Source organism: Acinonyx jubatus, chromosome B3, assembly GCF_027475565.1.
Source record: "Acinonyx jubatus isolate Ajub_Pintada_27869175 chromosome B3, VMU_Ajub_asm_v1.0, whole genome shotgun sequence".
Lineage (NCBI taxonomy): Eukaryota > Metazoa > Chordata > Mammalia > Carnivora > Felidae > Acinonyx > Acinonyx jubatus.
In genome coordinates this window covers 22115214-22142671 of record NC_069386.1, presented here as the reverse complement: position 1 = coordinate 22142671, position 27458 = coordinate 22115214, and the positions used below count along the sequence as shown (strand labels likewise).

The following is a 27458-nucleotide window of genomic DNA, read 5'->3' as shown; positions in this document are numbered from 1 at the left end:
CAGTGGGGAAATAATCCTGGAAAGAACATGTAAAAACTCATCTCAAAGATTTCTAAAACTCTGTTAATACCTACATGCCTCAAAGCATTAAAACCCAGGTTCCTCATGCTCTATATTATTCAGTGAACAGCCCAGGGCCCAGTGAATTGACAGAAATGATGGGCTTTTGGGAAAAACATCAATCCCAGGAAGCAGTTAACCATCAACTGGTTGGGAAGGAGAAGAGAAGCTCAGTTAGGAATAAGTCATTGATGGGCCCCGCTTTGAAATCACTTGCTCTTATACCCAACACCCAAGTCCTCTGTAACACACACACTCAAGAAGCCAGCAAGTCCACCATCTCGCCCCAACACCTGAAGAGCAGCACCTGCCAAGATACACAGTCTGGTGGGAGGGGAAATGGTGAGCTGAAATGGGTGGAGAGAATGGCAAGGTTGCCCAGCTTGCAGGTTTTAAGGAGAACTGAAAATGACCTGACAAGGGGGACTTGCATTCACTGTGGATTCAATTTAAAGAACATGAGGCACACAATAAGAACATACGACACATGCCACCAAAGACAGTTTGAGCCATGACCCCAAGACAAAAAAAGGGAAAGATGGCATCATCAAGTTCAGGAAATACATGCAAGCACACAGGGAAGAAAACAGCAAGGGGTGGTTGTGAATGAGGCAAAGGAGGCCCACCACTAGTGTGAGCAACCATTGGGGGATTAGCACCCCAAGCATGCCGAAATTGTCTAACTACAGGAGGACAAAGGAAGTGGATCTTACCTGGAGGGAGGTACTGGCAATGCCCAGAAGAATTAACTAACACGTTGGTGTGGAATGTGGCATCAAATCGCTCATCAGCACTAGAAACACAAAAAGGATTTCATGAGTCAGCACTGCCAGGCAGTGGGTTTCCCATGCCCTTAGGTCTGTTGTGACTGTGCTGGAATAGCTCTGGCAGGTGCTACTCTTCGTGCTTGGGTCATGCCACCATTCACAGCCTGCCTGGGAGATCTCAGAGCAGAGGTTGGTAGAGGCCAATGTCCACCACCATCCCCTCATTTCATATGAACTGTGATTTTCATATGCATATAAAACAAAGTTCTTAGCAAAAGTCAATCCTGAAGACAGTTTCATAGGACAGGAGCAGATGAGAAATTTCTATCTATCTGTAGGGTAGAAGCTCTCTGCCATTGACAGCCCCATTCAGGCATGGATTTTGATCCACTGTCCTCAAAGCTCCAGTTCCAGTCTCCTGAATGTGCCCAATGCTTGGTTGATGCTTATCCAATACATCTTGAATGACTGAAGCTGCAAGCGCAGGAGGTTGCCAGGCATAGGCAGAGCCCAGAGGCATACTGGGTACCATGAATAGCAATGACGGGAATGTGGGCAGGTGAAGAGAGAAGAATTAGGTATAAGTTTTAGATAGATCCTCCCCAGCCCCCTCCCTGCACATGTTCAGAAACTCCTGCAGCCAGCAGTTAACAAATTCTATAAAGGGGATGGGAAGAAGACACAAAACACAAAGAAAGAACAACAATTAAAGCCAACAGCCCTTAATATCCATGTCTTTTATTTTCTGTATTACGATACTTTGCTGACCCTGGATGAAGTGTGCCCCCCTTCCGCTCCCAGGTTAGCCAGTTCCCAGAGATAGCAGACAACTTGTTCACCAGTGTATCCCTCAAATGCAAACCATCAAATCCAGAGCCCACACCCCAGCCACCTCCTTTATCAGGGTTTCATATTCTAGGCCTCTGTCCCTCTGCTCTAATAACCAGAGGGCCAGGTACCAGACAGCTAGGGACAGCCCCTATCACCCAGAGCCCACTGAAATTATTCACACTGGCCAATATTAACTCTGCTCATCCTGCCTCACCAGTTCCATTCCATGGAAACCACAACAAAGGCTCTTGCCCATGTTCCCCCTTCACTCCCTCTGCCTCCTGACCCACCCCGGTGTTTTCTTGTGTGGGTCTGCATGGTGTGCTATGTCTCCTGTTTCTAGGGAACTGTGAATAAAAACTGCTTCCTCCATGACGGCTACTTCTGTGTCTGCATCTCTTAGCATACCTCATTAAAACAAATCCTGGCTATCCTTAAATAAAAAGAAACAGAACTCCCTCAAGAAAATACAGGCAGTCAGGTCAAAATGCTAGCACCAAGGAGTTAAGTTCCTCTCCTTTTAGCAACTGGGGACCTGTAGTAAGGCTGCATACTTCTGCAGAGGCTGGGGCAGCCTTTTCTAATCCCGAGGTCCTCTGAAAGGGAAACTCAGAGTCACAAGATATTTGAGGACAGCACTCCGCATGAGAGACACAATTAAAGACACAGAAAATATCCAAGAAGAAGAAGTGAACAAAAGGAACAAAAAAAATTTGCTCCTTAAAAAAGTAATATCCTCACAATAATTCAAGAGGATATTGCATTTAGTAAAACACAGCAATATGAAAATTAAATTTTCACTTATGAAATAAATGTTTATAGACAGGTAGGAGGTCTGGCTGATAAGAATCACAAAGATGAAATGTGAGACATTGATGAAGAGGGCCTTCAGAGTACAAGGCCAGGAGAACTCACTCAACAGCTGCTGGAGAAACAACAGGGGCAATGGGTGGGAGGGAAGGGCCAAAGAAATCACACAGAGAAATTCTAGGGCTGAAAGAAACCAGTCAAGCATGAAGGCAAAGAGAGGCACCTTCAAGAACATTAAAGGCCTTACAGAGCTTGTGTCCCACGTGCTAGACTTGAGGATGAGCTCTAGGAAAATGAGGGTGAATACTGAAAAAGAAGAAATAAACTTTTGAACTAAAACTAAGTATGAGGGCAGGTGGGTGGTTCAGAGGGTTAAGTGTCCGATTCTGGATTTCAGCTCAGGTCCTGATATCATGGCTCAAGATCTAGCACCTGCATGGGGCTCTGCGCCGACAGAGTGGAGCCTGCTTGGGATTCTGTCACCCTCTCTCTGCCCCTCCCCTGCTCGTGTATATGCTCTCTCTCTCAAAATAAATAAATAAATATTTAAATAAACAAATAAATTGGGGTGCCTGGGTGGCTCAGTTGGTTGAGTGTCTGACTTCAGCTCAGGTCATGATCTCACGGTTTGTGAGTTCGAACCCCACATCAGTCTCTGTGCTGACAGCTCAGAGCCTGGACCCTGCTTCAGTTTCAGTGTCTCCCCCTCTCTCTGCCCCTTCCCTCTCTCAAAAATAAACATTAATTTTTTTAATAAAAAATTATTAAATAAATAAATAAATAAATAAATAAATAAATAAATAAAACTAGGGATCAAGAAAATGGATTTCCATGATGAGCTGTGCAGTGGACCTAGAAAAGGCACAGAGGGGGTGTGTTTACACATTACAGCAAGATATGAGGTGTCTCTGAAGAGACTCAAGTAGATTCAGAGCAATGGAGAGAAGAAATAAGCTGGAAAACACCACAGATTCTATTAAAGACACATTAAAAAAAATCACTGTAATAAGAAAAAGAAATGTCAACCACAAACTCTGCGGAAAACACTGTACAAAAAAAGTCAGGGTGTGAATATGAAACAGAAATGTGATGATGTGCAGAGGAAGAAGGAAGAGAGAGAGACTAAGCCACCACAAAAGGATAATCCTTTGAGATGAAGGACACACCCACCTCCTTAACTCTGAGCACATGCAAAGGGAGAAGGAGGAGGGGGCAGGCTCAAGGTGCAAATATTCTTTGCTTGACTGTGGTCTGTACCCGACTGTCTCAATGAATCACATGATAAACAGGGACTAGGCACAAAATAACTGAAAATGTGGACCTTCACAAAATCACTTTATATCATATCATGATTTTCAAACTGAGTTCTCAGGAACCGTGAGATTCTGTGGATGTGCTTTGGAGTTTCTGTAAATGTTTATTCCAATGTCTCATTTCCTTGTATTTTAAAATGCTAATAAAAGTCCAAACCCACTCAAATTTTTACAAAATTTTAACTCTTCAGAATAGACTACCTACCAGTGGATTAATGCATGTGGCCCATTTAACTCCTTTTTTGGTGGAAGTTTAAGCTAAAACTTCTCTTGGCATGGTTATGCTATATTTATAAACCTCTTGTGAATGAGTTACCCAGTAAGACTTCAGTTTTGCACTGCTCTTTTTAAAACTTCACATTTGAGCCTACAATTCCAGCTCAGAACCAGCACGTTTCCACCTCTGTAGCTACAACTGAGAGCACCGTGCGATTCATGACAGAGGATACATAGTTTTGCTTATTTTAAGCTTGGGTTTCTTCTCTGATTTTTACATTTATAACAAAGACTGTGATCATCTGTTAGATCAGTGACTCAATTCTGGAAGGAAAAAAAAAAAATTCCTCCAAGCTCTTCCTCCATACATTTGGATCAATTTTAATTGAAGACTCTTGAGATCACAAGACAAATGAGTAAAATCAAGATAAAAATCTGTTTCCATTAGCCAACAGTTTACCTATGTGACTCACTGATTTTTAAATGCGGTCCAACCAAAATAGAATATTGAAGACAAACAGAATTGTAACTCTGTCATCATTATCAAAATTCAAATCTTAATATTTTTTTGGCAGTTTTAGAATTCTTTTCCATTTTATACATAAATGATATAAAAGTAAACTCCTGTAATAATTGTATGTTAATACCACTTTATCTGTTTTGGCCATGATAACTGGAGATAAAGTTCGAAAAAGGGCCCTATTGCTAAAAACTGAGTCTGAAAACAGCTCTCCAAGGCAGGTAATGAAGTCCCTATGAAACATGAGTAGCCGAAACCACTGCAGTGACACAGGAGGTGACAGTGTCAGTGCTGTTTGGCTTCCGGCCCAGCACTATGTGCATTCAGTGATGTACAATGGGGGGGCAGCAGATAATGACCATGAGGCCATGTGGTAACACAGCCTTGCAGCCAGCAGAAACTGATAACCATGGGTTGGGATGGGTCCAAGGACTCAGTTTATTCCTCTTTCTGCTCTGTTGTGCATGTGAACCTTTCTGTATTAAACAGTTTGAATATATATACTAATATATATTAGAACACGATGTGCTCACGGAGTTCTTGACAGCTTAGGCACATGGCCCCTTCATTACCTTCGAGGGCTCCTCTCTCCAGCTGCCTGGGTCCTTGTCCAGCCAGCGAAGGGCAGACAGGCTCCCACCCCCACCACTGATGGGGCAACAAGGGCAATGGGCCTTGGTCACTGAAAAGTGACCACGGACAGGAGGGATATTTAGCCTAAATATTCAGGGTTCAGGCCCTATGTCCTTAGTGGGGTGGTCAGGAAGAAAGGGCATCTGGATATGCTCTAAAGATGGGCAGAACTCCAGCAGGTGGAAAGGAAAGTTGCTATATCCCCAACAGAAGGCATGATCTGATCACATATCTGGAGGTTAACTAGACTGAGGGAAACTTCATGAAGGTGTGGTTTGTCTGGACCCTGAGGTGAGTGAGGTATTGCCCCAATACCTTATCTTAGCACTTGCCTCAGCAGCAAAGGCTAGCATGGAGGCTTGAGAGCAAACTGTGGGTGGCTATGACTGCAGGATCCAGGAGTCAATCAATGCTTATGGAATTAATTACAAGCTGTGCTTTCAGAAGCCATTGAAGGCACGGGCCAGCAGAGGTGAACCCTGGAGGTCTGGGATTAGATTTCTTCCTGTTTTCCATTCCCTAGGGCTTGCTCTGTGCCTAGTTCCACCCCTGACTCCTGGCCTGGGAAGCAGAGCCTCTGAACCCAGCTCAGTGCAGCCTCCTGCTTAGCCTGCCCTACAGCAGTGACCCCCACTGAGGAGCATGGAGGAGCTCAGCCTCAAGCCAAGGAAAAGAAACTGGACATGCCACCCCCAGAATCCTTTGGTCCTGGAGTCTGGCTGTCAGTGCCCTGAGAGAGAAGAACAGGGTGACCAGCCATCAAGAAAGCCCAGAAAGTAAACTCCCATCAGGCCACATACTCACTAAACTATGATTCTACATGCAGGTAATTCTGAAAGAAAGAGGAAAAAAAAAATCCAGGGTCACCCTGCTGTACCAAAGAGGGTAGGCACTAGGTATGTGGGTTCATGAAGACTCTAATGAATAAGGATTCATGTACAATCCGCCCCATTCCCTCTGAGCTCACATTGTCCTTGAAAGAAGGACGGAAAAGCAGGAGATGAAAAATGATCTCAACTGTTCTTACCACAAAATGAAATAATGATTATGTGATGTGATAGAAGTATTAGCTAATGTTACAGTGGTAATTAAATTGCAATATATATTTGTATCAATACATTGCACACAGTACACTTACATACGGTTATAGGTCAATTACATCTCAATAAAATTTTTTAAAAAATAAAATAAAAACATTGGAAGGAAAAAAAGTAAAGGGGGAAGAAATAGAGAGCCATTCTATCTCAAAAGACAGTGGATCAAGGTATCATTTATTTTAAATCTCTTTTTTTAAAAAAGCTATCAATTACATGTTAAGACATCTCTGATATAAAGTATGTTTAGATTTCAGAGGGGAAAACAGTCTGTTTAGAATAGATGAATTTTTTTTCAAAAGAGAGTAATATGAGACTCTTAAATACAGGAAACAAACTGAGGGGTGATGGGGAGGTAGGAGAGAGGGAAAAATGGGTGATGGGCATTGAGGAGGGCACTTGTTGGGATGAACACTGGGTGTTGTACGTAAGCAATGAATCATTGGAATCTACCCCCAAAACCAAGAGCACACTGCATACACTGTATGTTAGCCAACTTGACAATAAATTATATTAAAAAAAAAAAAGAGTAGTAAGTCCTTTTTCGGGATACTTTTAGTTCTGTATTTTACTCTAAAATGTTAAAGGTCTACTGCCAGCAATGTGGCCAGTCACAGTCTGTGAACAAAAAGTCTTGAGCAGAACTGAAATTTTATGGCCATTTCTACCTGTCAGAGATCCCAAGGGACAGATATCTGGGCATCAGCTGGAAGCTTCCAGAGCAATATATTCAATCTGTTCTTTATCCGCCAATTTACATGTTAAGTGGCATGTAACATGGATGTTATTATAATAATTGAATGTAACATTGGATGGATTATAACCATGTTATAAATAAGAAAATGTTATTACAGTATGTATCAAGTTTCTGAGCTCCCTATTTTGTTCCTTGAATTATATGACTATCTCTGACCTAGTACAATATCATCTTAATCACTACAACATAATGAAATGTTGGTATTTGGCAGAGTAAGTCCCCCAACTTTGTTCTTTTGTTTAAACATTGTATCACTGGGGCACCTGGGTGGCTCAGTCTATTAAGTATCTGACTTCAGCTCAGGTCATGATTTCATGGTTATTGGGTTTGAGCCCTGCATCAGGCTCTGTACTGCCTGCTTGGGATTCTCTCTCCCTTCCTCCCTGCCCCTCCACAACTCACTATCTTTCTCAAAATAAATAAACTTAAAAAAAAATTTTAAATGTTGCATCACCTACCCTTTACTCATCATTGTAAATTACAGGATCCACTTGTCCACTCCCACTAAGACCTTGTTGAGACTTCAGTTGCAATCACATTAAATTTATAGAATAGTTTGGGAAAATTGGGCATCTTTGCAATATTCAATTTTCATATAAATATGATATAACTCATCATTTATTTTGGTCTTTCTTATATTTATTTTTATTGGTACTTATAAACACTTGCAGATATTGGAAATAAAATTTGTTAAATTACATTTTCTAATTGTCACATGGGTAAAGAAATACATTCAATATTTTTACACTTGTCTTATATCCAATATATTTTGTCTAGGTAGTCTCTAAAAGTTTTTTTTTTATGTAAAGAAATTGCATATTCTATGAATGATGACAATTTAGTTTATTCCTTTCTAATACTTGATGTTTTATTCCTTTGTTTTCATTACTACTTAAACTCATACCATTGTTAAGATATGTGATGACAATGATTATCCTTATTTGTTCCACATACAGAAACTTTTAAATGTTTCAACTTTAAATGGGTAAAGACCTTACATCAAGTGAAATTAAGTTTTATTCTATTTCAGGGTACCTGGTGGCTCAGTTGATTAAGTGTCTGACTTTTGATCTCAGCTCAGGTCATGATCTCATGGTTTGTGTGTTCGAGCTCCTCGCTGATAGTGAGGAGTCTGCTTTGGATTCTCTCTCTCTCCCTCTCTCTCTGCCAATAGCCAGCTTGCCCATGTGTGCTCTCTCTCTCAAAAAAATAAACTTAAAACAAAAGTTTTATTCTATTTCACAAGTGGGTATTAAACACTGTCAGTTGATTTTTCTGCACTTACCAAGATGATCACATAATTTTTCTCCTTTCTGTAAATAGGATGAGTCATATAAATGGATTTTTCTAAAGTTAAACAAAACTTATATTTCTAACAGAAAACTAAATTTGATAGGATTTATTTTTAATTATTGCTAGATTTAGTGAGCTAATATTGTAGTTAAGATTTATACATGTATATTCATAATTGACATTATACACTAGATGGAACTTGCCTATAAAACCCACCTTTTCCTTTCTTTTTCAAAACATATTAACCAAGAAAATGAAATTGCAGGCTTCAGATGTGGAGAAAATGTTTGAAAAAGACATACCTGATAAAGAGTATAATCTAAAATACACAAAGAACTCTTGAAACTCAACAATAAGGGGGAATAAAAAAACCAATCTAATTAAAAAATGAGCCAGAAACCTGAACAGACACATCAACAAAGATATACAGATGTCAAATAAGCATAAGAAAAGATTCTCCACATCACATGTCATTAGGGAAATGCAAATTAAAATGAGAAACACTTCTTAGATGGCCAAAATCCAGAACACTGACACCAAATGCTGACAAGGATATGGAGCAAGAAAAACTCTGATTCATTAATGGTGGGAATACAAAATGGTACAGTCACTTGGGGCTATAGTTTGGCAGTTTTTTACAAAACTAAACATACTCTTACCACACAATCCAACAATCATACTCCTTGGTATTTACCCAAAGGAGCTGAAAGCTTATGTATGTAATACACAAAAATCTGCACATGGATGTTTGTAGTAGCTTTACCCATACTTCCCAAAATTTGGAAGCAACCAAGATGTCTTTCAGTGGGTGACTGGATAAATCAACTGTGATACATCCAGACAATGGGAAATTATTCAGCAATAAAAAGAAATGAGCTAACAAGCCATGAAAAGACATGTAGGAACCTTAAATGCTTATTACTAGGCCAATTTGAAAAGGCTACATATGTAGGATTCCAACTATAAGACATTCCAGAAAAGGCAAAACTGCCAGGGGTTGTGGTGAGGGAGGGATAAATAGGTGGGGTAGAAAATGTTTAGGGCAGTGAAACAACTCTGTGTGATATCACAATGGTGGATATATGTTATTATACATTTGTCCAAACCCAAAGAATGTATATGAAGAGTGAACCCTAAATGAAACTATACTTAGGTAATAATGATGTGTTAATGTAAGTTCATCAGTTGTATCAAATGTACCACTCTGATGTGAGACATTGATAATGGAGGAGGTTATGCAAATGTGGGGGCAGAGGATATAGGGGAAATCTTCGTATTTTCCATTCAATTATCCTGTGAACCTAAAACTGCTCTAAAAAATAAAGTCTAATTATTTTTAAAAGTTGATTTATTTTTGACAGAGAGAGAGCACAAGCAGGGGAGGGGCAGAAAGAGAGAGGGAAACAGAATCTGAAACAGGCTGCAGTCCCTGAGCTGTCAGCACAGAGTCTGACAGAGGACTCAAACCCACAAGCTGTGAAATCATGACCTGAGCTTAAGTCTGACGCTTAACCTACTGAGCCACCCAGGAACCCCAATAAAGTCTATTTTTAAGAAATATATATTGATTCAATTTTCTTGTCTATTTTTTCTATTTTGTCTAGAACCAGCTTCTATTTTTCTAGAAAAAGTTAATTCTGGCTAAATTTCCAAATTTATTGGCATAAAGTTGTCTATATTAATCTCACTTGTTTTTGTTTTTGTTTTTGTTTTTAAAATATATGAAATTTATTGTCAAATTGGTTTCCATACAACACCCAGTGCTCATCCCAACAGGTGCCCTCCTTAATGCCCATTATCCACTTTCCCCTCCCTCCCAACCCCCATCAACCCTCAGTTTATTCTCAGTCTTTAAGAGTCTCTTATGGTTTGGCTCCCTCCCTCTCTTACTTTTTCTTCCCTTCCCCTCCCCCATGGTCTTCTGTAAAGTCTCACTTGTTTTAAAATGCCTGTTGGTGGTTATAAACCCTTTACATACCTAATAAACATTTGTTTGTATCTTCTTTATTTCCTAAATAATTACTCTGAGGTGTGTTCATTTTATTAGTTCTTAATTATCTTTATTTTTTTATTTTATTTTTTTTATTTTAGAGAGAGACAGCGAGCATGAGCAGGTGAGGTGGACAGAGGGACAGAGAGTGAATCTTAAGCAAGTTCCACACTCAACATGGAGCACAACTTGAGGCTCGATCCCACAACCCTAGCATCATGACCTGAGCTGAATTCAAGGGTCAGACGCTCAACTGACTGAGCCACCCAGGCATCCCTATTAGTTCTTTTTAAAAACAGTTTATTTCTTGATTTCTATCTTACTTGTTTAATGTATTTCTACTCTTTGTTGTCCCTTCTATTTACTTAATATTAATATTTTCTAACTTCTTGAGATTGGTGATTAACTCACAAATTTCCTTTTAAAATGTTTTCTTTGTTTTTGTTTTTTTATTTTTATTTTTTATTTTTTAAAATTTACATCCAAGTTAGTTAGCATACAGTGCAACAATGATTTCAGGAGTAGATTCCTTAGTGCCCCTTACCCATTTAGCCCATCCCCCCCTCCCACAACCCCTCCAGTAACCCTCAGTTTGTTCCCCATATTTATAAGTCTCTTCTGTTTTGTTTCCCTCCCTGTTTTATATTATTTTTGTTCCCCTTCCCTTATGTCAATCTGTTTTGTCTCTTAAAGTCTTCATATGAGTGAAGTCATATGATTTTTGTCTTTCTGTGACTGACTAATTTCACTTGGCATAATACCCTCCAGTTCCATTCACCTAGTTGCAAATGGCAAGATTTCATTCTTTTTGATTGCCAAGCAATACTCCATAAAACCTTTTCTAATGTAAATATTTAAGGTTACATATTCCCCCTACATACACACAGAAACAAAGACACATAGACACACACATACACTCTCACACTAAAGATATTTAGTTCTCCAGATATTTACTTTTAGTAAAACAAGGATAAATCTATTCCTATATCTGTGTCTATGTATATCTCTATTAACTATCATATTTATATATTGGATAAGTCTTGTTAACTGTGTAGTTAAAAACTTAGATATCCTTGTTTTGTTTTCTTTTCTTAAACTATCAATTACTGAAAGAAGTACATCAAAATCTTCTGCCATAATTATGGATTTGTCTGTCAATTGTCTTTATTTGTTTCAAAGATATTTTGTGTTTATTGCATACATACATATGAGATTTGTTATATAGTCCTTTTTTAAATGTTTATTTATTTATTTTGAGATAGAGAGAGAGAGAGAGAGTGTGTGTGAGTGGGAGGAGGGGAAGAGAGAATCTTAATCAGGCTCTGCACTGTCTGCATAGAGCCTGATGTGAGGCTCAATCCCATGAACCATGAGCCAAAATCAAGAGTCAGACACTCCACTAATTAAGCCACCCAGGTTCCTCATGATTTTTTAGAAACTGTTTCTCTTTTATCACTGACTTTACCTTGAATTTTAGTTGTTCTTTTTTCTTACAGTGTGTGTTGTGTTTTTGTTTTCTTTTTTTGTGTGTGTGGGGGGGGAGTTGTTTTGTTTGTTGCTGTTGTTTTCCTGTTGTAAATACAGCCATTCTCATTCCTGGTTCCTGTTTGTCAGGTATCATCTTTTCATTTTTTACTTTTTATTTTCATTAGTGTGTTTATTTTTGTCTCATGTACTTAAGTGCTTTAGTTCCATCCAAACAGCCAATAGCTGGATTTTTTTAAAAGTATATATAGTTGGGAAACCTCGGTACTTTTACCTAGCTACCTAATCCATTTACTTTTATCTTCTATGTTGCTAATGCTTGGTTTTATTTCTACTACTTAATTTTGTGCTTTCAGTTTCTCTCTCCTTTGATTGTCTCCTTTCTTTGGGTTTCTTGTGTTTTCCTTATTTTTCTCCCTACTTGCTCTCTACCTGTTTGAAAGTTCACTATATTCTTACGCTTCTGATGGTTATTCTTATATTTTTAATGTGTCTTACTCAAAAATGACAACTCTATGCCCTGCCAGAGCAACTTAAGTACAACAGTGTTTTACCTGCACTTGCTCTCCAAGTACTGCCTTCCACATAATTATTTCCAGCATTTTAATCTCTTTGCTTTTAATACCTCCAAGTTCATCATTATTATTTTATATATTCTAATTTGTTTGTATTTACCTGACTTTTTAACCAACTTCTTTGCTTACCATTCCTTTTCAAACCTTGTTCCTAAATGTTTATTCTGGCAGTTTCCTTAATAGTAGTATTTCTGGCAGTTTCCCACTGCATGGGAAACTTTTTTAGTCTTTGTTTTCCTGAAAATGTCTGATTTTGCCCCTCATGTAAAAAATGATTTGGCTGGGGAAAGACTTCTAGGTTGATAATTATTTTCTTTCAGTACTTAGACAATATTCTCTCTCTCTTGTTTTTATTAATGGATTCTACTGTGGCTTCTAAAAGGTCTGCAGTCTAATTGTCACATCTTTGTTAGTAAGCTGCCCTTTTTTCTTTCATTGTTCTCAGGATCTCCTTAGCTTTGAATGATCTGCAGCTTTTAGAAATGGTATGTCTAGGGGCTCATTTCCTACTATCTACCTTTCCTCAGACTTGTATGTCCTAAATCTGAGGATTTATGTTTTTCATCAATATTATTAAATTTTCAGCCACTCTTTTGGAACACGGCTTATGTTGAAAAAAAGTGTTGTTTCAATGAAAAACTGTATCCTTGCTAACACACGGTTCTGAGTTACCCTGTCATTGTGTTTGAGCTATTTAGCAGTTCTTTGTAAGCTCCAAGCAATTGATAGATGTATAAATTATATGCTGTCTGGTAGTGATTTAACTGGTGGTGATTTTACTTTCTGTGCATTGTAGATAAACAAGTTTTGTGTCCACCTACAATTTATCTCAATATTCCCCTCCTCCATATAAATCTTCCTGATTTAACTTCTTTGAACTGGCTCTAACATCGGTCAGTTATATAACTGTAAAATAAATTCTTTAACATGTGTTCACTTTTTATATCTATATACAAGTCACAATTTTACCTTTCTTCTGATTATTTTCAGAATAATCTCGTGAAACTTCTCCCACATTCTATTAGTTCCTTCTATTTTACTAGCAAACATGTGTGGGAACACTAATCCTACATATGAGAGGAACCCATACTCCATGTCTTGCAGAATTAAGTACATGGTATCCCTTAGATTCATGCTTGCATATCTGCTTTCTGCATGACCTCAGACACACTGTGCTTTAATATGATTATGATCATGATTATTTATTCCTATTTTACCCTATTTGCAAAATAGGAATAATAATAGTACCTTTCTCATAAGGTTGTTAATATATGTAAGACATCTGGACCAGGACCTGGCACACAGAAACATCACAGAAGTGCTAGATTTTTTTTGCAATTATTCACTATTCTTTTCATATTTTCCATCTATTTAGCTTGCTATAATTCATTCAGGAAATAGCCTCTTCTTCGACTATGTCTCATGATACCCAATGCCTCCACTGAGTTTTAAATTTTGATGGTTAAATTTCTCACCCCTGTTAATCCTGCTTGACCTTAAAAAAATTTTTTTTAATGTTTATTTATTTTTGAGACAGAGAGAGACAGAGCATGAACGAGGGAGGGTCAGAGAGAGAGGGAGACACAGAATCTGAAGCAGGCTCCAGGCTCTGAGCTGTCAGCACAGAGCCCAACGTGGGGCTTGAACTCACGGACCGTGAGATCATGACCTGAGCCGAAGTCGGACGCTTAACCGACTGAGCCACCCAGGTGCCCCTTGCTTGACTTTTTAAAGCTGCTTTTTAAAAAAAAAAAATCTTTAATGTTTATTTATTTTTGAGACAGAGAGACAGAGCATGAACAGGGGAGGGTCAGAGAGAGAGGGAGACACAGAATCTGAAGCAGGCTCCAGGCTCTGAGCTGTCAGCACAGAGCCCGACACAGGGCTCGAACTTGCGGACCGTGATATCATGACCTGAGCCAAAGTCAGACGCTTAACTGACTGAGCCACCCAGGTGCCCCTTAAAGCTGCTTTTTAAATGGTACATTCCTCTTTTCTTGTGTTTTCAATTCTTAATCATGTTTAATTCTCTTAAAAATATTTGTTAGTTTCAATTATCTAAAGTTTAGATCTAAATCTATTTGCTGTGTTTTCCATTTGTTCCAAGTGAGTGGTTTCTTTGTTTTATAATTTTAATTTTCAACTCCTCTTTAGCAGGGTTTTTGTTTTTGTGTATGTGTATACTTTTTAAGTGAGTTCCATCTTACTTTCTCTGCTGTTTCATTCCTTATAGAGTCTTTGTACCATTTTCTGTAAGAACAAGAGCTCATGTTGGTGTTGCAGAAACAGCATTGGTGGGAGAGGAGGGCAGGGAAGTGAGGGGACAGTGGGTGGAAAGAACAGAGTCCTGTGGCTTTCCTGTCACAGCTGTACAGCCCTTGTCCATGGACACTTCTCCTTGTCTTGCCTTGTACTATTTGTCAGGCTGCAGAAATCACATGGCTCAAACACAGATTTACCACCTGTGGAGCTTGAACAGGGCACAAAGAAGCTTCCTAATGGGACAGACTGGAATGAACCTTCAGCCCACTAGACCCAGAAGGCAGCTTCCCCCAGCGCAGCCTGAAACAGGCAAACTTCTTTTTCATTTTCCTGCACTGAAAAGTAAGTGCTTTCTTAGTCCACTTCTCAGTGACAGCAGCATTCCCACACCATGCCAGCTTTCTCAGTTTCACCCCACCTCTTAGGGGGCAAGTGAGAGGAAGCACATGTATTACTCCTGCCTCGGTGGGTGATTAGTTTTGTGACACAGAACAGCTCATTGACCTCTCCAGGGCCCCATGTGGGAAAGAGAGAGATGATCTCTGTTTTCCAAGGTCTGCTTGTGGCCTGGGCATTCCTTCTAACACAGTGTTTTAGGTAGCCTATATAAATTGATGTGAAGAAGTCAATGAAAGAAGAAGTAATTTTTCATTCCTGAACTATGTAGCCCATGACACCTTTTCTGACTCTAGATATATGAAACAAAGAGAAAATTGGAAAAAATTAATCACCCTTGTCAGTGGAAGACAAAGTGTTCTGCCATTGGTATGACCATGTATTAAAAGACTATAAATTATATGCAGAAATTCACATATGTGTGTGTGCAGAGTGACTAGAAAACACGATGGTAAAGGTAACAATATCCAACTCTGCCCACCTGTACTCCAGAGATCTCTATGAGCTTGGGAACCCCCTAAATAAAAGGGGGCCTGAGTCCTTACTAACGTAACTGGCTAAAAAGTGACTACATTAATATTTTAAGGGAGCTTTTCTCTTCAGATTAAAGATAGTAAAGAAACTGATCAACATTAATCTGAATGATTAAGATGCCTAAATAAACTAAGGATATGTTTTCAAAAACTGCCACTTGCTATGACATATTAAAAAAAAAGATAAAAAACATTATTTTTGTCTTCAAGAAGTCAATCTAAAAATTTTCTGCCCATAATGATACTATTTCTACCAAAACACTGAAGCAAAAAGGTTTATAATGAATTATAAAAACCAAACTTGGTTTACATTAAGTGGAATATAATACTGGGGCCTAATTTCTTTTCTTTTTCCTTTTCCTTTTCCTTTATTTTCCCCTTTCCTTTCCTTTCTTTTTTTTGAAAGTGTGCAAAGTTTAGGCCAAAGAGGTAAAATAAAAACAGCTGTTGGGAATGAAGTGAACCTAATTTTCTTTAGGAGTAAACCAAGTTGGGATAACATGCTTGGAAAAAAATTTCACAAAACACAATAAGAGCATTTAAGAGCCTTAAAAATTCCATGTTTGGTCTGGAAAGTTATCTAAGATTAAAACAATTATAGTCACAAATGCACTTATTACCATTTTGATAGAATAAAAAATAGAGCTCAGACTTTCAGTTATAGAAAGACATACTTTTAACTATTTTCTATTGACTGATTTTTGTCCCCCTCCACCCCTCACCAATCCACATATTGAATCCCTAACTCCCAATGTGACTGTACTTGAAGACAGGGCTTAAAGGTTGAAAGGAGGTAAATAAGGTTAAATGAAGGCATAAGGATGAGGCTCTAATCCAATAGGACTGGTAACCTTATAAGAAGATATCTCTCTTTCCATCTTCCTTCCCCCCCCCCACTCCTATTTATATGCCATATGAGGACACAGTGAGAAGGCAGCAATCTACAAGCCAGGAAGAAAGCTATCAACAGGAACGGAATTGGCTTGCTCCTTGATCTTGGACTTCCAGCCTCCAGAACTGTGAGAAATAAGTGTCTCCATTTTTATGTATCCATTAAGATCACTTTGAATTATTCTTGGGAGCAGCACTGTATATAAATAAATAAGAAATAAAATTTAATGGCTTCAGGATTCAGTCCAAAATATCTACTTTAGTACAAAAAAGAAAAAAAAAAACCCACCCGATATATAGTACGTTGTTATGGCAGCTCAAGTTGACTAATCCACTAGTCCTTCCATGATTTATGACTAAAAACTCTGAATATAATAAATAAGTATAAGGAGACACGGGAAGTGCATAGAAGAAGGCAGAAGGAATGACATGAGGTCCCTATGTGTTCCATTTGCCTCCTATATTCCAAACTGGGTACTTGAGAAGCACAAATAGGCATAGACCAAAACCAAACCAAAACAAAACAATAAAGCCCTGAGAAAAAGCCTTCTCTGTGTAGCCCAGTGATCAGAAGGGCAGCCAGTCACACAGAAAACTTTTAGACAATATTCATGTCTCAGCTAAACACCAAAGAAAATCACGTTCCACTACTAACCCCATCAACAACAGCTAAGTGAGGACTCTAGACTTCCAACCAAATTATATATACCAAGAAAATATTATCCAAAAAAGCAAGAACAATTACATTATCATCAGATAAAGTAGACATTAGAGGAAAGATCATTACAAAGGGTAGGCATAAATTTACATATTGATAAAGTCTCAGTCCACCAAAAAGACATAGTAATCATACATTCTTTCCACAAAGAAGCTGCAGAATATGTGAACCAAAACCATATGGAAGTGAAAAAAAGGAACAGACAAATCCACAGTTACAGTTGGAGACTTCAACACTCCTCCCTCAACAACTGACGACAGGACAAATAGAAAATCTGCAAGGATACAAAAGAACTTAACACATCCTCAACCAATAGGACCTAATGGACAGAAAATCCTTTCCCTAACAACAGCAAAAACACATTCTTTTCAAGACCCCATGGGAGATATAATAAGACCATATCCTGAGCCATAAGACAAATCTTGACAACATTTGTTAGAACTGAAACTATACAGAGTGTGACATGTGCCCACAAGAAAATCAAATTAGAAACAAATAACAGGAAGTTAACAGCAAAGTCTCAAAACACTCGGAGTCAAAACACCAAATTTCTAAATAATTTCTGAGTCAAAGAGGAAGTCTAGAGGGAATTCAAGACATACACTGATTTGAATGAAAATAAAAAATGCATATCAAAACCTATAAGATGTAGGTAAGGTGCCCACAAGGAAATTTATGGTAGCAAATGCTTACATTAGAAAAAAGTCTCAATTCTATAATCTGTGATCACCCCCCAAGGAACTGGAAAAAGAAGAGAAAAATAAATCTATAGTAAGTAGATGGAAGGAAATAATAAAGATAGGAACAAAAGTCAAACAAAGTGAGAAGAGAAAAAAAAATAGGGAAAATCAATGAAACAAAAATTTACTTCTGTGAAAAGATCAATAAAATTGACAAACCAGTATTAGGAATGAATCTGAGTATAGCACTATATGCCCTGTAGACATCAAAAGAGTGATAAGGGAATGCTATAAACAACTCCTTATACATAAATTTGACTGGCTAGGTGAAATACACAAATTTCTCAGAAAGCACAAACTGCTAAAATTTAACCAAGAGTAAACAAGTAAGATGAATAGTCCTAAAACTATTAAAACAAATTAAATTAATAAACACCAAAAACTCTTTAATTAGTTCTCTAGATCCTGATGGTTTTACTAGAGTATTTTATCCTATGATTAAAGAAGAATTAATACTAACTCTATAACTCTCTCCCAGGAAGTAGAGGATGAGAGAATGTCTATCAACTAATATTAAGAGGCTAAAATTATTCTGAAATGAAAACCACAAAGATAGTATCAAAAAAACAAAAAAGCAAAACAAAAAAAGAAGAAAAAAGAAAGAGAAGCGGGGGGGGGGTGGGTGGGAAGAAAGCTACAAACTACATTCCCTCATAAATAGACATAAAAACCCTTAACAAAATGTTAGGAAATATAATTCAGCAGCATGTATAAGTAATCACACATATATAACCAAGAGGGGTTTAGTCTATGGGTACAAAGCTGGTTTAGTATTTTAAAACTGATCAGTGGCATCAACCATATTTAAGAGCCTAAAGAAGAAAAAGAACATGACTATCTCAATTCATATGGAAAAGAGAGTGGTAATATTCAATACTCATCCATTAAAAAAAAATTCAGAAAACCGGAATAGAAAGGAACTTCCTCAGTCTGATAAAGAACATTTACAGAAAAAACTAAGCTAGCATTATACTTAATGGTAAAAGGACTGAATGCTTTTCCTCTAAGATCAGGGACAAGGCAAAGATACCTTTTTCGACACTCTTAGTCAACATAATACTGTATGTCCTCACAAGGAAAATAAAGGAAATAAAAGGCATAAAGATATTGTGTATATGTGTGTGTGTGGTGTGTGTGTATATATATATATATATATATATATATATATATATATATATATACCACATCTTAGACACTTCTCCAAGGAAAACATCCAGATGGCCAACAGACACATGAAAAAATGCTCAACATCACTATCATCAGGGAAATATAAATCAAAACCACAATGAGATACCACCTCACACCTGTCAGAATAGCTAACATTAACAACTCAGGCAACAACAGATGTTGGTGAGGATGTGGAGAAAGAGGCTCTCTTTTGCATTGTTGGTGGCAATGCAAGCTGGTGCAGCCACTCTGGAAAACAGTGTGGAGGTTCCTCAAAAAACTAAAAATAGAACTAACCTAAGACCCAGCAATTGCACTACTAGGCATTTATCCACAGGATACAGGTGTGCTGTTTCAAAGGGACACATGCACCCCCATGTTTACAGCAGCACTATCAACAATAGCCAAAGTATGGAAAGAGCCCAAATGTCCATCGATGGATGAATGGATAATGTATATTTTTGAGAGAGAGAGAGAGAGTCAGAGAGACACAGTGTGAGTGGAGGAGGAGAGAGAGAGAGGGAGACACAGAATGTGAAGCAGGCTCCAGGCTCTGAGCTGTGCACATGGAACCCAATGGGGGGCTTGAGCTCACAAAACATGAGATCATGACCTAAGCCAAAGTTGGACACTTAACCGACAGTCACCCGGGTGCCCCAAGGTAGGATTATTTTTTTTCTAATGTTTATTTATTTTTGAGAGAAAGAGAGAGACAGAGTATGAGTGAGTGAGGGGCAGAGAGAGAGAGGGAGACACAGAATCTGAATCAGGCTCCAGGCTCCAAGCTATTAGCACAGAGCCCTATGCAGGGCTCGAACCCACGAACCGGGACATCATAACCCGAGCTGAAGTCAGACACTTAACCAACTGAGCCACCCAGGCGCCCCAGGGTAGGATTATTTTTTTAAAAAATTAGAAACTTTACCAAATATCCAACAATGGTCAATTAAAATACATCTTCTCAATGGACTATTATGTCACCATTAAAATGATGATTACGAAAAATCCATGGAAACATGGAAAATGTTTATGATGACTGAAAGATGAAGTCATTACAATCACCTAAAAATGTATTAAGTGGATGGACTGAAGGAAGACATATAAAATGAAATTTAGCTGTTTAGGGAAGGGGGGACAGAAATTAAGCATTTTGACTTTGTCATGGCCATTAATGATAGTCTTTTGAAATATGAAGATGTCTGTCTTTAATTTGCCTTCAATATGAAGTTAGCTTTCATAATAAATAAGGGTCAACAAAAACAAGATAAAAAGTGACAACATGTATTGGAAGTTGAGAGAGAACTGCAACCTTCACACCTAGATGCTACTGCCACAGGTCTTCCATAAGCCTTTTATTTATTTATTTATTTTTTTCTTTAAGAGAGAGAGAGAGAGCAAGTGAGCATTAAGGGGAGAGTGGCAGAGGGGGAGAGAGAGAGAGACAGAGAGAGAGAGAGAGAGAGAGAGAGAGAGAATCTTAAGGAAGATCTGTGCTAGGTGTGGAGCTGGGCTTGGACACGGACTGAATCCCATGACCCTGGAGTCATGACCTGAGCCAAAATCAAGAGTTGGATGCTCAACTGACTGAGCCACCCAGGAGTCCCTTCAGTAAACTTTTTAGAGGAACCATCTGGAAGACCATAAAATGGAATCCACACTATGTTCTGCTTACCAAGAACATCAAAGGACTATGTTATAATCATAACACATCTTACCTGTTGATTACAAAAATGAGTAAGGAATCCTGTAATGAGTCACTAAAATTGTCTAGCATTAATGCAACCCTGGGAAAAATAAGAAGCACTAAATAAGTAAGTACCAGAAAGAAACATTCAGATGGTTAAAATCAAGTTCTCATTGGTTCTTTTGCCATAGTCTCCAATGGCATGAGCACAATTTACCATTCAGTTGGTCTTTTTCTCAACAGCAATAGGGAGACAAGAATAAAATTGAGGTAGTGTATGGGCTGAAATTCATAACTTCCAGCCACCAAATCCCTGCTGGCTTCCATCTAATTAAAGGAATGCAAGCTGGTATTAGTGCTCAGCAGGCAGGGTCTTCCAAAGTTTGGCCTGGGGACCATATGTGGCAGATTCCTGAGCTGTACTTCACATTGCTATATTTGACCCTGAGGAGGTAGAGATGATGTCTCCATTGTTAACAAGTACTCAAGGAGCTTCTTAAGTCAGAGCAGAAGTCAGAGAATCAAAACAGAAGAGTCAAAGTGGGCAGCAGAATGTAGAATGCTCTTAGGATTCAGAGGGCCACCAAAGGAACCACTGAAGAATCTGAGAAGTTTCAAAGCTAATCTACTGTCTCCTCATGGACCCTTTGACCGGGTGCAAAAAGACTGCAGACATGGTTCTAGAGCCTGACCTAGGAACCTTCCATAGCAGTTCTGCTACTGCATCCTGCTTTCAATGTCTGGGTGGCCACATTGGAAAGAGGGTTGGGAAGAACACACATGCCATTTCACTCTCTTTGAGATGCTTTGGTGAATTTTATAGTTTTCCTCACAATGGTATGGCACATTTGTACCAGGTTTTTTCCCTCAGTATCTCACAGTTATCTTTACTATTGTAAATGAGGTCTTTTATTCCACATTACTATCTGCTGATATGTAACTCAGCTGCTATCTCTCTTCCTTGTTGAATTCTCTTATTAGCTCAAAGTTTGTCAGCTAATTCTATATTTAGACAAATAATCAACTAGTAGCAATGACTGTTATGTCTTGCTCTGTAATATCTAGATCTCTTATTTTTAATTTGCTCTGGCTAGGGCCTTCCAACAGATCGCTGGCAGCAGGAATATCTGGCATCTTTGCTTTATCTCTGACTCGGATGTGGATCTAACTTTTCAACAGTTAACTTTATGTTTGTTGAAGTTTTCTTGTGGATAATATTTATCCAATTATAAAAGTTTTCTTCTAGTCTTAGTTTATAATGTGTTTGGATCAAGAATTTAGCTGAACTTAATATATTTTTCTGTCAGTTGAGATTTTTTTCTTTGTTTCCTTGTTTAACATGGATATGTAGTGAATTCCATTAGCAAGCCTATCACGTTAATCCATCTTTGCATACCTGGGATAAAATTTATTTGGTCTTTTTCACTTAATGCACTGCTTGATTTTATCTGTCAGTGTTTCATTTAGAATATCTGCATTCCATATTCACATGCAAGATTTGTTGATAGTTCTCTTCTATTGAGATGTCTTTGCCATGTTAATTTATAACAGTGGTATAAATTTTCCATCTTTTATCCATGTTCTAGAATAATTTATATAATGTAGATTTATCTATTCTTTGAATATTTAAAATTCAAATGTAAAAATGTATTTTTTAAAATGTAAATATTTGCCTATCTTTTACATTTTTAAAATGTATTTTTAAATCTATTCTGATTTTCTACTTTTTAGGTATACTCAGTAATTTGTATTCCCCTAGAAAATCACCCATTTAAATGAGATATTCTGCGTGTGTGTGTGTGTGTGTGTTCTTTCATTTAGTCATTTAGGTTTTTTTATGTTTTTAAAGAACTAGATTTTAGTTCTGACTTTCTTGTTTCTAAATGTGCGTTTGTTTTGTGTCTTTAAATTTTTTTTCTGCTTATCTCTTCATTAATTCCTTCCTTCTGCTTTCTTCAGGTTTATTTTGGTATGCATTTTCTAACTTTTTGAGGTACAGGCTTATTAACCAAATTTCAAACTTCTTTGTTTCCTATTTTGTAGGCATTACTTTTACATATCTCCCTGGTCTTGCTATGTTTGCTTTCATTATCATTCATTCCTTAAAAGATATTTCTTGAAAGGTTCTGAACTTCGGCTCAGGTCATGATCTCATGGTTTGTGAGTTCGAGCCCCGCGTTGGGATCTGTGTTGACAGCTCAGGGCCTGGAGCCTGCTTCTGATTCTGTGTCTCCCTCCCCTCAGCTCCTCCCCTGCTCACACTCTGTCTCTCTCTCAAAATAAATAAAGGTAAAAAAAAATTTTTTTAATATTTTTTGTTTATTGGGTACAAATCTATTTCTTGGTTCAGTCTTATCAATTATTTTATTTAATCCTATTAACCATATTATTTCCTAAAATTCTGGTTTTCTCCATTTCTCTTATATATTTTATCAGTATTAGTTGCAAATATCTTGAAGCTAGATTGTTTGCCATGTAATTGTTCATAACAACTTTGTTTACTCAGTAAATTTTCCTTTAATCAATATAAAAAGATTAATTTTGTCCCTGTTCATGCCTTTTTTTTTAATTTAAATTTTAGTTATGTTGTTCTTTTCATGCCTTTTATGTTTTATTTTTTATTTGTTGAATAAGAACACTGCTAAATCAGGTGTCTTTTTTTGGCATTTTTAATACAAAACTTTTTCAATCCCTTTAATTCTGCTAGATCATTTTTATTAAAATCTGTCTTCTGTATATAGCACACCATTGGGTTTTTGTTTTTTTTTTTCTTTTTTAAATTTTATTTATTTTAGAGAGAGAGAGAACATGAGTGGGGGAGAGGGGCAGAGGGCAAGGGAGAGAGAATCTTAAGCAGGCTTCAAGCTCAGCACAGAGGCTAACCCTGGGCTTGATCCTACGATCCTGGGATCATGACCTGAGTCAAAATCAAGAATTAGATGCTCAACTGACTGAGCCACCCCAGCACCCCTGTATGCCAACTCAATCAGAGGGTCTATTTTACTTTGGGGATTGTTATGGGATTTAAACCTATTTGCATTTTTGTGCTTAGTGACTACATTAACTTATTTCTGCTTTTCTATTGTCATTTTACCATACTTTCTTATATTATTTCTTATTTTTCTATTCCTGAATTTTGGTGTACTAGTCAATTTCTTCTCATTATTTGTTTTATGTCTAGTGGTTTGGAAGTTATAATACCACTTCTCCTCTAATATATCTACTCAAATATGCAATATATAAATTTACTTTATATGTTTTTTTTTTGCCATTTTGTACATTTAACAGGGGTATCTTTACCATATACAAACCACAGAACAGCAAATTTCCATGCCACACTCCTCTGTATCTCAATCTCCTACTGACCCAAACCTCTTAGTTATTATTTTAAACATATTATCAAATATTTAAACTTAACTATGATTTTAGTGTTTTCCTTGATAACAATTCATGAATATGTTCCATGCTTGCCCCTTTTTTTGGGTTTCATCCCATTTTGCTAAGAATATCCTTGAGTACGTAAATCACTCAAGTATTCACAAATTTGAAACTACGTTAGTTTTTGCCTGGATAGTTCAGTTCAGTAAAATATTTTCTTTTGAAAAGAATTTCCCTCTAATACTAGAAAGTAATGCTCTATTAACTTGGGCAAATTTGTTTCTTGTTACAATGATTTTTCACTTTGAGAGCTTTGATTTTTCTCTCATCCTCAATGTTTTTAAATTTCAGTGTGATATTCAAGATATGTTTCTTTTTTTGTTTACCCTGCTTAGTATTCAGTATGTTATTGGCACATGAAGAGACAAATACAACCATCCTATTTTAATTCACTGAGGAAAAGACGAAATGCTCATTAAATCATGTTCAATCATTTCCTAGTCTTGAAAGTGAAATAAAGGGAGACTCTTACCTCATACCATTTATGAAAATTTAAAGAAAAAAAACCACAAAATACAAAGCAACCTCTTTGGTTTACCTTAGTAGTTTAGTTTCATATAAACTTTTTAAAGTATTAAATGGATGCATATATAATCTTCTAGTATGGGATCCCAAAGCCATAGAGGATACATAAATAAAATAACGAAATAGGTTTCCTTCACTAAGAATGCAAAATTTGTTTTAAATAAAAGACCATGAACCATACTAAAAGACAACTTAAGCAATTATCATTGAATAATCCTTCATGAAATTTTGGTATGGAAAGTGAAGGACAAAGAAGAATGATAATCTCTAGGCTAATTTGTTTCTCAGGCCAAAATCCATGTATATCTTAATGACTCATACCCAACATTCCCACCCCAAACAACCAGAATTTATGTATGTATGTATGTATGTGTAATGTATGTATGTACTTGGTGTTGGGAAGAATAATCAATCCAGTGTGAGTTCCTAGCGCTATTACCCGAGTTCTGACCTCCAGAAATTCCCTACTGGGGACCCAGGTAATGTCCCCAATAGAGCACCTGTTCACTGTAATTTGATGTTCTCCATGTGCTATTTGCCACACTAACTTCGGGGGATAAAGCATGCATACAGCACATGGTCTCTCTGACAGAGATCACTACCCAGCAGGGAGGGAGGAGAATGTTAAACCTGATTTTTCCATGTGGCATGCTACTTAGAAACACCAAGTCCCCATGGCACACAGTGGCTCAGGTAGGGACAGCCCCTGAAGAGAAGCCTGGCCAGACTGAACTGAATTCCTGATTATAGTTCATCCTGACCTTATCCTATTCTTCATCCCCTTCCTTGCATTCAAAGCACATATCTGCAACATTTGATCTCTTGTAGGATTCTTCCCCACCACTTCTTTTAAAGAGGTATGTGTTATGGCCTAACTTCATATTTTTCCTCACGAAAATGCCCTCTCTTGGCACCCATGTCTTAATCTAACTGTTCTCTCTAGATAGCCACTGTCCCAAAATGAGGAGACCACATATATTATTGTCTAAACTGAGTCACTCTTAGAAGTTAAAGGGGCACTATTCACAGCTGTGCCAGGACAGCAGCCTAAAAACCCACAACTGTCTCAGGAAGACAGTCCCGACCACCATCCCATAAACAACTACTCCCCTATGCCTTCTGGATGAGGATCTCCCTCTTCCAGATCTTTCTAAGATGCCAGATCACTGACACACATCATTTCTCCCCTGTAAAATGATTTTCTGAGCCTTTGTCAATATCCACGAAGAAGGTGTTAAGCACTGGGAAAAGTGAGAAGGCCTGGAGTCAAGGCTGTGGTTCTGCGTGCAGGTCATTTAGTCTCAGAAACAGATGAACTGGGGATCTTAATTCCCAGCCATGAAATCAAATCATATGAGACCACCCAGGATAAAGTGATTTTTTAATGATTACAAGTGCCTCCAGGACACTGAATATGTGTCCTCTTAGAAGCACAGCATCTCACACATAGTAGGTCCTCAGAAAATTCTCCTGAGCTGAACTGACAGCATCAACCACATCACACCTGTGGCACTGCCCTGCAAGTTAAAGTACCCATTTCTCCAGGCTTTCATACTCTCTATGGGGCATGTTCTGCTTGGGCAGTGCATTCTGTAGGTCAGCCTCCCAGGGCTTGCTGGGGAGGGCCAGTTTCTCTTTCTTTCATCTCTTCCTGTGAATAACACACTCCTATGTGCTCCTCCATGCAGGTGGCTTTGAATACAGCCCTGGGTGGGCAGTGGAAATTTGCAGGGACCCCCACAGCAGTCTGAGAAGTGCAGGCAAGGGTTGATCTTGGCCCCCACCACTGTGCTACCTGTCCAGTCCTCTCTCAGGCAGCTCATGATGATGACTGAACTTTCCATTGAATTCCTGTCTCACATATTTATTACACAGACCCTTACAATCATGTTGGCTCTGTGTCCGATGCCACTAAGATCAATAAGCTCATCTCCAAAAGCCACGCTCTTGGACTCAATCAGTCTCACAAGGCCCTCAGGGTGCAGGGAGGGAGCGGGCACTCAGTGGACTGGCCCCGTGCCATAGGCAGAAAGACAGTTTGCCTGGGCCATCTGGATGCAAAGCCGTCCGTAGAAAACTCTGCTTGCTGCAGCACCTGGCCCTCTGTTTGAAATTCTGCTCAAACCCTTGCACAGTGGTTTGCATTTTGTCATCCCACTCTGGCTGGCAAAGGATTTGGTGAAAGAAAAGTTGGATGTCAGATGCTCTGAAACCGGGAAGAGACAGACTCACCTTTCCAGAATGAAAGACAAAAGAGACGCCCAGAGAAGGTCTAAAAGCAGAGTCAACTCAGAGGGAGTGAGAGAGGAATTATTTTGCTTTTTCTAAGTTACAGAAAAATAAAAGAGCTCTAAAAAGTATGACCACAGTCAGGCCAGCCTAGGGACATGAGACTCTGGAGTCAGGCACACCCTGCTGGGTGACCTTGGGCAAGTGGCTGGACCTCTCTGAGCACCAGTTTCCAGCCCTGAGAAATGTGGATGTAAAGACGAACTCTGGAGCCATCCAGCCCTTTGCAGAAAGAGTAGAACCAGGCAGAGGTGCTAAAGGTTCACTAGGGACAGTCCATGCTGTCCAGTGTAGACAGGCTGGGCCCTGAGTCAGCCTGGGGCAGACAAGTATCTGGGCTGACAGTGGCTGAATGACACGTGTTCGTGTGCCCACCCTCCATCAACGTTTCCAAGAAGCTAGAGGAAATAACAAAAACTAAACACATCTACCACCATCATCTTGGAGAAGTGTATAAGCAGAGAAGAACAG

General features: G+C 38.3%; 1 protein-coding gene across 2 annotated transcripts in view; it reads right to left on the bottom strand.

Moving 5' to 3' along the window:
• Positions 1-27458, bottom strand: part of CHRNA7 (cholinergic receptor nicotinic alpha 7 subunit) — a 112223-nt gene that overhangs the window by 16741 nt on the left and 68024 nt on the right. For both annotated transcript variants that reach the window (XM_027067879.2, XM_027067880.2), the window contains exon 5: positions 774-853. In XM_027067879.2, the coding sequence (XP_026923680.1) occupies positions 774-853 (80 nt within the window). The remainder of the gene's footprint in view (positions 1-773; positions 854-27458) is intronic.